At 39.2% G+C, this 11,199-nt stretch overlaps 1 protein-coding gene across 1 annotated transcript in view; it reads left to right on the top strand.

Annotated features, from left to right (window-relative positions):
• Positions 1-411: 411 nt before the first annotated feature.
• Positions 412-11,199, top strand: part of scara5 (scavenger receptor class A, member 5 (putative)) — a 95,200-nt gene continuing 84,412 nt past the window's right edge. Inside the window, exons 1-2 of the mRNA XM_019346219.2 lie at positions 412-655; positions 5,811-5,928. Of these exons, the coding sequence (XP_019201764.1) occupies positions 5,817-5,928 (112 nt within the window). The 5' untranslated portion in view covers positions 412-655; positions 5,811-5,816. The remainder of the gene's footprint in view (positions 656-5,810; positions 5,929-11,199) is intronic.

The raw sequence follows: 11,199 nt of genomic DNA, 5'->3' as shown, positions 1-11,199 counted from the left end.
GACAGCAATGGTTTGGACGTGTACAGAGGAGGTATAGTGAATATACCGGACAGAAGATGCTGAATATGGAGCTGCTAGTCAGGAGAAAAAGAGGTAGACTGCAGATAAGAATGATGGATGTAGTGAAGGAGGACATACAGAAGGATGGTGTGCCAGAGGAGGATGCAGGAGATGAAAGAGAGATGAGATGAAAGCAGGTGATTTGCTGTGGCGACCCCTAAAGGAAGCAACCAAAAGTGGAAGAAGATGGGACACAAACTCACTTTGTTTTATTACCTCCATCCAACAGAGGGCGCTCGTGTACAACAGGTGAGTGTCATCATCTTCACCTCGCAGCCTCTGTCCCAGCTGCTCGGCAACTTCAGCTGGAGTTTTGTGATGGTCACATGACGTTGTTATGGGTATATTACCCCAAAATGTCAGCGTTTGCGCTCCACTACAGAGCTGCTGCCTGTCTCCACAGCACTGACAGAGGCTGTGCATGTTCCAGTACTATTAGAAACTTTACCGATTACTTTTTGTTTTGTAGTTTTTATTATTCTTTGAGAGCTGGGCCACTGAAAAAAGGAAGTGAGAGCGTCAGGACGCAGAATTTTGAGGGCAATTATGAAAAACGCGGAGCTGTGAATTTTATTTCCCGTTGACAGCTGAAAAGGTGAGACAGGAGGACTCATGCTGCTTCTCTCCTTCAGGATGTCGCACAGGCTTAGCATTATCTGAGAAAATATTTAACGAATTTTGACTTAAATATGCATCTCTCTGGTCTGTCATTCATTTGAAAAAGGGTATCATGCAATGTGTACATACAGAGGATCCCTAGTATAAATTACATAAGTAGGCTCTCGGGAAATCTGCGTAAGAGTAACAGATTTACCAAGGCTTGGCAAAAGTTAATTAGTGCGTTCATAGGTTAATGATGTTTGTCCCTCATCTGTAAAACCACCAACTGGGCTGTTTCGACCTTTGTAGAGTTGCTGATTCATTGACATGTGTTCCACTTTTATTGCTATTAGACTATTAGGCTGAATTGCTGCATACAATTTATTGGAGCTCAGCGCTACACAAGGACAGGAAACCCACACTTAATGGAACTCATCCTCAGAAAATTGTTGCTTTGTGTTTCCGCGGTCATGGATGAAGTATCTCTGCTTCTAATTAACCGAGAAAAATGGGTTAATGTTGCACACGGATGACTGAACAATGGCGTGGAGTGTTTGCCTTACTGTGACGCTTTCAAGGGATCCTCAGATTTTATGGAACAAACTGAGCTGTGAGCTTTTGTTTTGATCACAGGGAATGTTTTTGACTGTAGTGATATTTTCATTGCTTATTGAAAAGCAGTTAAGTGTCAGACGTTGGATGTTGTGTAATATTTTGAAAATATATATTTATTCCAATTGCACTCATTCATCTCTGTCGATCTACTTAAATTGTCAGGAGAGACCACACGCGTCGTCTCCCTCTGACCTCGCAGATGATCAGATTCTCTGCTGAGGGCAAATCTCACAGAGCGACAGTGCATGACAAGATAATTGCTTCCTCTTATGCTACTAGAATTGAGAGCGGTCTGCCTGCTGTGCTGAGTGAATTCCCATTCACTCTTTGTGCATTCATCTTCTGTGAAGTTGACCAGAGCAGAGATTTTATAAGAGACACACAGAGAATCCTGGATTGAAATCTATGGAAAATCAGCAAAAATAAAGATGGTGGAAGAAATATAACTTCCACGGGTTCAAGTCAGTAAATGCTTTAAGTGGTGCTTATCATGTTATTTGAATAGTGATTCAATACAAATCACAAAACACTTGAAAAAAGGTAATTAATTAAACAGTAAAGGTAATTTATGTGTTGTTTCAAAATAAATGTCCAAATAAATCCACTGGGTGTTGCGGAGACAGTCATGATGGCAAGGTGACTAGATTTGTTTCTAGTCCTTTTATCAGACCCAAGAATTTTCTATTAACACCAAAGCTTTTCTTTTTCTTTTCATTCAAACTGTGGTCAGTGGACATGTAATTAGTGGTCTCTTTACATTTTGTTGCCAGGTGCATTATAGACCAAGAGCCAAAATATTAGACATACTATAGTGATTATGACAAACTAAATGTGCTTTGGAATCTGCCTTGCAACCAATCACTTAAGCAGAATCACTTTGTTATGACACTACGGAGACATTTTTTGTCTTGGTTGAAAGATCTTGCTGGACTCGAGATTTTTTTTTTATGCAAAGTGCTTGTCTAAGGTGGATTTACAAGATCTTTGTAGTTCAAAACGAAAAGCAGTATGATTATCCTGTGGGAGCTAACATCTTTATTATATATCTACTTAAATGTAAGATGACTCCCAAAACAAGTTAGCCTTTTCGCTCACAATTGTGGATGGTGTTAGGAGGATCAGGTCTGTGTATTGACTAGATGTGCCCTGATCCCAATCTCATGGAGCAACAACATGGCATGACCTGGTTACTACTTGAATTTTCTCTTTTTGGGTTAGGTCTGTGCACTGCAGAATATGCAACAGGCAGTAGACAGGACATCAGTGTGCTTTGCTACTGTGTTAATGCGCCAACAAGTACCCGCACTGTTCTCACGTGGACTCCGTCAGACATCCAACAGACTTTGCAATTTGGAGCTAACAACAGGAGGGCCGTGACAACTGCCATTTTTGACGTTAGGAAATTCTCACATAAATCTCTATTTAGGATTCTTTGATTGCTGTGTCTCTGCTCTAATTTCTCTGCAATTACCTTGTTTGTGTACCACAGAACTCTGAAAATTTGTCTTTTATATTACTATAATACACAAAATCTTTGTTGGTTTGCCTATACAAGAATGTCAGGAATCAACCAATCAAAATTGGCAAACAAGCATGTTTTAGGCCACTGAAGGTTCTCATCTATATCAGATATGTCATCACACTGTCTAGCAACCACCTATAAATGAACACCTTATGAAAGCATTGTAGCCTTTTAATTTCACAACACTAACATCTAATTTGTATCCACTGCAATGTGCATGTTTATATTATAGCATCATTTTGTTGCCTAGCAACCACATAATCAGCGATTAAAACACACACACAGTAAACAAAACTGTAGTGATGGCATGTGTGTAGCTATCTCATTCGTTTCATGCTTAAAATTCTCTAAATTTCATGTGGCGTTTAAATGATTTTTTTTATGATCACATCTAGAAAAACCAAAGGTTCGTAGCTGCATAGCTGGAGAGGTAAAACACTAACTGCTTGGCTTTCCCACCATCCTCTGTTGGCACTGAGTGATTAAAAGTGTTATATCCCACCAGACGCAGTGTAATTAGAAGATAACTCTCCCCACACGCACAAACACATGTACAGGAGTGTGGAGTTTTTAGTGGAATCACTTAGCAACCCTAATGGCTTCTGTCTAGTCTTAGTCTAAATGTCAACCTGACCCCTCTATCCTATCTTTAATGAGAGTCTTGACTGAGCGCTTTTTAACGACTTTCTCAAACACTCACAGATCTGCCACTAGGGCTTGTGGAAGTTTAAAACCCACGACTCCTTACTACAGCAGATTTCATTTTATCCCTCCGAGGTGTCTGACATAACCTCTCTATCCCTGTCTTATTTGTCCTGAGTTTCCTTTTTTATTATTCATATTTGGTTTGCATTATGCATACTGTGGGAAAACCTGCCCAAGCTAGAAAAGTAAACATGCTTGACGTAAAGTAAACAGTCTGGTGAACAGGTCCAAGCTGTTAGAACTTAAACATGCATGCCAATAAGTTCCTCTCTCTAAGTCTTAAATAAAATGTAAACTTCTGTGTGCTTTTAATTAAAACTGAGTTACACAGAGGTTATGTAACTCTGCTGCTTGATGGCACTGTCCAACTGGTGCTCAAGGTGGGATTACTGCTTCCAAGAGAAGGGTCTACTGGAATCCATACATAAATCTGTTAAAATGCTCTGCATTCCTCACCTGAGAGAAAATATAAAGTCAGATATAAACAAAACTTCTCTCTTTTCAACCAATATATCTGGAAATATTGAGCAGTCTGTCAGATTCTAGTTGTTCATTAGCTCAAAGATACACTTGAGCTAATGAATAATTCATTCATTTATTTTTAATGTTGTCATCAGTTATTACTCTTCAAATTCTTGAATCTCAAATTAGAAATGGTAGCGTTCATATCATGTTAAACTGGCTGTAATCCCCAGCTTAGTTACTGGTAATTAAGTCATGTTTTTAATCAAGGAATAAGTTGGAATTACAACATGGATCCTTCTCATTCAAAGTAACTGTGTTTACCTAGGTGTGTCTGGAAAAAATGCATAATTAAACAGCGATTATATACTGGTTACAGTATTAACATGTAAGTTATAACTTCAAATGTCTAATACAATCAAACACAGTACATTCCCATGTTTAAGACTTGCGTTGTCGCATATGTGTGAACATGGACATCTCTCAACAGTAGTATCCCATCTAACCAAAAATCCAACATCCAGAAAGTGCAGAGTAAGAACTGCTTTTTATTTTTGTGGGCAACATTTCTTATTCTGCTGCCACTGCAGACTCAATATATTTCAGAAAGTGGTTGTTAATTAGATACACTGTTCATCAGATAATTTATAAAACTCAGTATGGCTACCAGCTCTATATTTGCTCACTTACCATTTCCACTTGGGCTGACATTCAAATACTCCACCATGTTTTGGAAAACTGGCACAGAAGTTAAACCAAATTGCTTGAGGAGCAGAAGCCACTTCCACACACTGCTCACTGCCAGTTGGTATGAAAGGTGAATAACTCCTTTTCTCATGGCCTGTGACTGACCTGTTCTATGTTTTCATTCATACCTTTTCTAAATGTTGCTTTCTAAAAGCAAAAAAGACTAATGTAATGGGGCTGAAACATGACTTCTCTCCATCTCTGCTGGCTGAGGAAACAAGTCACATAACACTGGCTTAAAGACTGCCACATCATAAGCATTTCCTTCTGTTTAGCTTGGAAATGTGTGTTGTTGTTTAAAGCTGATCAGCGCTCCCACAGCTGCCCTACCTCATTCGCAGTAATAGAAGGCAGTAGATCACACTTACTTTTTAAGGACCACCTGTACTTGTGAGATGCTGACAGTGTGGACTGTGTAGAAAGAAAGATGGAAGTTGAAGTCAGATTGTGGAAGTCTATGGGGAAAAAACGTCGACTCCTTTGAGTCATGCCCTCAGTAGACAGTGATAAAGAATGGTCTGGTTTTGTGCATGCCTACCTTGTGACTGACAAGTCAGTCCCATATGAGCATGAGTCTTTTAGTTTCCTACTAGCAGAAATGCACTTTGGTTTCAACACACAAAGGTGGCAACAGAAAAAGCTTCCCACTGGGACTTCATTAACCAAAAGGTGACTCTAAGGTGGTGGCTGTGCCCATGTTTTGCATATAGACAGTGGTTGACAGTCACTGAAAAAGTACATTCACTAACTGCAACCATTGCAGTCACAATGTAAGTAGTGAAAACTATACATTTAATCTTCAGTTAACATTGCACGCTGGTTTGGGGATGAAGAAGAAGCTGTGTCTCTGCTTGAACATTGTATAACAGCATGATTTCTGAGCAGATCATTTTAAAAATTAGCATATGAGGCTAACCAAAATAATATATTGAAATGTAGCTAATATACAGGAAGCGGACTGATCCAGATTTTGGTTTCCATGTGCGTGTAAACTCACTCAAAATTAGATTAAACATTCAAATATTTCTTTTGGTTTTAGAGAGATTACAAAGATTACAAGATCCTAAAATAAGCATATGTATTTTCTCTGTTCTCTCAGGAGGAGATGGAGAACAAGGCCATGTATCTGAGCACAAATGAAGAGAGAGAGAACGTCTCGATTTATGAAGAGGCCTATGATGGACACAACTTGTCCAAACTCAACCTGTGTGATGAAGGTAGGAGGAATAACTGAGCTGTGAAAGTGCTGAGTTGAACACAAGGCTTGCTGCTTTAGTTCTTTTAACTAAAATGCAGGCTTTTTCCAAAGGAACAACCTCGATTTAACCTCCCAGCGCACCCATGGCATGTCCTGCTGCAATAAGTAGGTGATCACAGATGTTTGTAGTGAAGGTTTTTCTCTAATGACAAGGACAGCTCTGAAAACTTACAGAAAAAGCAGAAGAAAAGCTGGAAAAATAACTGATTTTCAGGATCTTTTATTCATATATACAAAAGCCACCCACACGCTGATAACAAAGACAGGATCTGTCAAGTGCGCTAACACACAGGCACAATGCTGTCACCCTTTGGCTCTCACACTGCTCTCACTGTGGTCATCTATAGAAGCCAGAAATATCCAGGAGCAACATCTGTATATGTGTGTAAATGCAGGTGCAGCTGAATGAATCCGCAGTTGACCCTGTGGTGGTCTCAGGTTTCAGGGCAGGAATGGCCAGTTTGTTGGGAAAGTCTTATTAAATGTTAACTTAAGAATTTGTTGACATTTTAATGGAAAGTGGACAATGGCCGTACAGATCAGAAACTGTCCTGGTCCACTTTTACTAATCCAAGAACACTTTCACACCTCATTCAATTAAAGAGAACATTTCTACCAAACGGTTTTAAAGCACAAGACTCTGACAGAATTTTAAAAACAGAGGTTAAATTAACCAGGCGGATTGCCCAAAACTCTAGTTTCTCAAATGACAGCTTGAGACTAACTGCTACACACTTACATGTTAAGATGCCAACCTTTTACTGAAACACTCTTTGGCTGCTAATCTTCATCTTTGTGACAACTGAACAGGGGGTGATTTGTTTATAACACACCTATTTAAGTTTCAAGTTTGGCTTACAGTTAACATTAGTGAGGTGTTGTTACTTTGAGTAGTGAAAACCAAAATGGGCAGTTATAGTTGATAGCTGTGTGGTAAGCTTCACCTCAGCTTATTTATTTAAGTCACACAGACCTAGAGATGGTTTGGTGACCCCTGGCAACAACCAGTGACTAGGGAAAAATGTGTATTTCCTGACTGGTTGGCGAGTGGTTGCTGTAGATTGCTGGCTGACTCCAAATAAAATTAGTCACAAAAGCTATACAGTCTTTTTCGTCTTTTGGCTTCTCTCTTTAGGGGTCACCACAGCAGGTCTGCCTCCACCTCACATTATCTAAAATATCCTCTGTCACAATAAACATTTTCCTGTATGTCTTCTTTTACTACTTCTTGACCTCTGTGGTCTTCCTCTTTTTCTCCTCCTGTAATCAAAAGTTACATCCTCTTTGTGACCAATTTCACCCACTGACAACAACCTCCAGCAGCCATAGATAGGCAAGTGGTTGCTGGAGTTTGGTGATTGCCCGAGATACACTAACCGGTCTCTATCCCTGTGTGACTGAAGCCTCACAAAGCTGGATAGACTGTACTCATGTTTATTGTGACAGAGGAGGATATTTTAGATAATGTGAGTTGGAGGCAGATGATTTGCTGTGGTGACCCCTAAAGAGAAAATTCAAAAGAAGCAAACAAACATATAGCTTTTGTGACTGATTTCATCTGGATTCAGCCAGCAACCTACAGCAACCACTCGCCAAGCAGTCAGGAAATACACATTTTTCCCAATTTTTCTCTGTGGAAGGCATTTGAAACATTTGTTAATGTAGTTATGCGATAAATAATATATCTTGTTCTACCATTAATTCTACTAACAGCAGAGCTGATTCTAACCTGTCCTCCAAACCACAGGTCAAGGTGTTCCTGGGTTATCAATATCTGTGATAATTATGTGGGCACAGAATGCCAGAGCTTCCTCAAACGTAACTTATTTCTTTCCTATCAATTGTTTAGTTTCTATTAATAACCTTGGGCATATCATACTGTGTTGGTTTTTGAATTATTGTTGTTTAACAATGATGCACATAGATAAATAGTCACTTGTAGCACATAAACTATTGGTTTTAAAGGAACCATCAATTGATCCCACAGCGTTATCGCCACAGGCTAAAGATGGAAAAGTCATCAGCATCACTAAAGGAGCAAATTTTGCTGACTGACTGGCCAGGTTACAGCCACAGATGACTGGTGTACTGGACAAGAATTTGAGGCTAAATTATGCTCTGTTTATTTGCTGTTTATGTATCAAAATAACTATTTACTACATTTTTATACTTTCGAGAGATATTCCCAGAACATAAAGGTAAGATAACAGGGGCTGGAAGTATTGGAAAGTCTGAGTGCTCTTAATTATGTCATAGCTTGGCTGTTTTTGTGCACAGCTGGGATTCTAAGACTGTGTTTTGGCCGGCCTTATCTGTGGTTCGTCATATATAAGAGAAGCCAGTGTGTCACTGCTTCCCCAGTTAGTCAACAAAATCATCATCAGAAAGCTGAGATGCTGGGGTAAAGTGAAGATTACTAGGGCTTACTGTAAGCACAGGCCAGCAGGGCAGTGAGGAGGGGAGACAGTCAGGCTCGAGACCAGAATAAAGCAACTGAACTTAGCGTGAGTACACCCTAAAACTGGATATTTTAGAGAAGAGTCAAAGTTAACAAAGTTTACCCAAGCAAATGGAAAATGCTAATTTTAAATGATGTTGTCATTCATTAAGGGAAAAGGTTATCCAAAGCTACCTGGCTCTTTGTGAAAAAAGTGTTTGCCTGGAGGGAAATAGCAAAGACCCAACAAGAACTGCAGTCAAGCAGGGATAACTGGAAATGAGTCTTTTCACATCGCTGTTTTGGCCCACTCTTTTATGCAGAATTGTTTTAATGAATCCAGCATTATCGGAAGGTTTTCAAGGATGATCTGCCTGTTTAAGGTTACACCAAAAAGCATCTCAACCTGGACTTTGACTAAGCCACTCTAGAACTGTCATTTTGTTTTTTAGAGCCATTTGTTTTATTATTGTTGAATCATGAACCTTAACTGAGGCAAGTGAGGCCTGCAATTCTTTAGATGTCGTTCTGCTTTTTGTGGGACCTCCTAGATGGGTTATCGATGTGGTCTTGGGGTAATTTTGGCAGGCCCGTCACTCCTTGGAAGATTTGACACTGTTAGAAGTTTTCTCCCTGTGTATAGTGGCTCTCACCAATGTTGCACTGAAGTCCCAAAGCCTTAGAAATGGCTTTGCAATCATTTCCAGACCGATAAATGTCAGTGACTTTTTCTCAGCTGCTTCTTTAGGTGTTTCTTTAGATGATGTGATGCTTTTTGAGGTCTTTTAGCCTGCCTCATTTCGTCAGTCAGGATCTATTTCACTGATGTTTTGATTCAACAGCTCTGCCAGTAATCAGGCCTGGGTGCAGCCAGTGAAACTGAGCTCAGCTTTCCAAAATTGTGGTTAATCGTTTAATTCATGATTTAACAATGAGGGCAAACCCTTTTTCACAGCACTGTAGATGCATTTTCTTTTCAACATTTGCTCATAATCTATAAGCACAACCTAATCTACTTTTATCCAGTCATAGAACAGTTATAACACCTCCACCAGATCGACTCAGGAGATATTATGTATTTGTGTTGGAGAGTCTCTTTTATTTTGGGAGAAAAATCCTTGCTTGGTGGTCTTATAATTTAAAGTGTCATTAAGCCTCTCCCCCACAGTCTCATGGATGATTAGCAATTATAATAGCGGGCTACAATTAATTTGACAATCACATGTTAATGGTTAAACGTGCATGCTTAGAATGGGGTCTTTAAAAAAAATCACCTGTCAATTACAGAGACCTGCAGAGTGCCAAATGTTTATGGAATCTGTTATACTTGCCAGACAGCATGTGTATTTGATCTGGAAAGTTACATTTAAAAGAACAGCAAAATGCAGCCATTTTACCCAAGCGCATGTACAGACATGCTCACACTGACTCAGCTGAAAAACAAACAGATTCTGTAGATGTGTCAAAATCAGTAGGATTTTTTTTTTTTGTTGCATCTCCAAGTTTAGTAATAAAGGAAAGCTCCAAGTTTGCTAATTCCTGTCTAATCTGTTTATTAAACAGTGCTGTATGCTGACAACATATCGCCGAAGAGACATGAATCAAAATGGTTATAAAACAGGACGATAATATCATTTCCAAATGAGTCGAGTTACTTACTGACTGGCTTGCTTCGCTCTCAGATGTCAGTTGAAAAAGCAACACTCTTAGTTAAAGTCACCAACTCAGGCTTAGATAGTATTCTTTTCATAAAGCAGCCAGTGCAATGTTATGATGCTGAAGAAAATCATAAATGTAGGAGTTTTTGAAAAGCAGTGTGGTAAATAAGCTTAGCTGTCTTTTTTTGGTCTCCACCACCTGTGCTTACAGTAGCCTATGAAGCTCGTGAAAGGAGGCAACTAGTCTAGCTTAGTATAAAGACTGAGAAAAAAAATCTGGCTGTCCAAAGTTTAATTATATGCCTCCTACTACCTCTAAACTGTTTATTTAAGTCATACAAGCCCAGTTAAAGGAGCTACAACTCATTTCTTTTGGGGAAAAAACTGTCACATATTCAATTTCCAGTGTTTATGCTAAGTTAATCACCTCTCTCGCTCCATACTTGCATAATATATATACATACACACACGTTTGCCATGGAAATGATTTTCTCATCTTGTATACATCCCAAGCTGTTACAGGTCCAATAACGCATGTCTCACAGTCACGCTGAAAAAAAACCCTTAGAATACAGAAAACTGGGCGATAATGTTTCCCTCGTGGTACATGTTGTTATGAAAATGTTTGCTGAGATTAAAGAGTGTTACATGTCATTGTTTTCAGTTCAGTATTCCAACATTACTTAAAGAGGCAGACTGGCTTAGAGAGCCATTTTGGTTTCTATATGTTCCAACTATGTGACATGTACATACATCTAAGCCAGCTGTGTTTGTCTAATGCTGGAGGTGTGTGTGTTCTTCATCATAAAGGGTGTGTGTGTGTGTGTGTGTGTGTGAGAGTGATGGATTGTCACGGTCCAAATGAAACCCTGCTGCTGGGAGGCTGCAGAATCAGTGTTTTTATTTAAAAGTCAAATTCAAGCCAACATCATGACTGTTAACAGGAAGATGGACGCCCATTATAAACTCGTGTGAGATTTTTATCACAGCGTTCATGTTTTCCCTCAGATACCTACGGCCTTTTTCCCAAGACATTTCAGATCATATGTAGTTTTAGATCCGTCTAAATTTGTGTTTAATGCAAGATAAACACTTTTACACAAATAAAGACTTAATTATTCAAAGCCTAAAAGAT

This window comes from Oreochromis niloticus, linkage group LG15 (assembly GCF_001858045.2).
Source record: "Oreochromis niloticus isolate F11D_XX linkage group LG15, O_niloticus_UMD_NMBU, whole genome shotgun sequence".
NCBI classification, from domain to species: Eukaryota; Metazoa; Chordata; class Actinopteri; order Cichliformes; family Cichlidae; genus Oreochromis; species Oreochromis niloticus.
The sequence above is the reverse complement of the archived record's forward strand: the minus strand, read 5'-3'. Positions and strand labels throughout refer to the sequence as shown.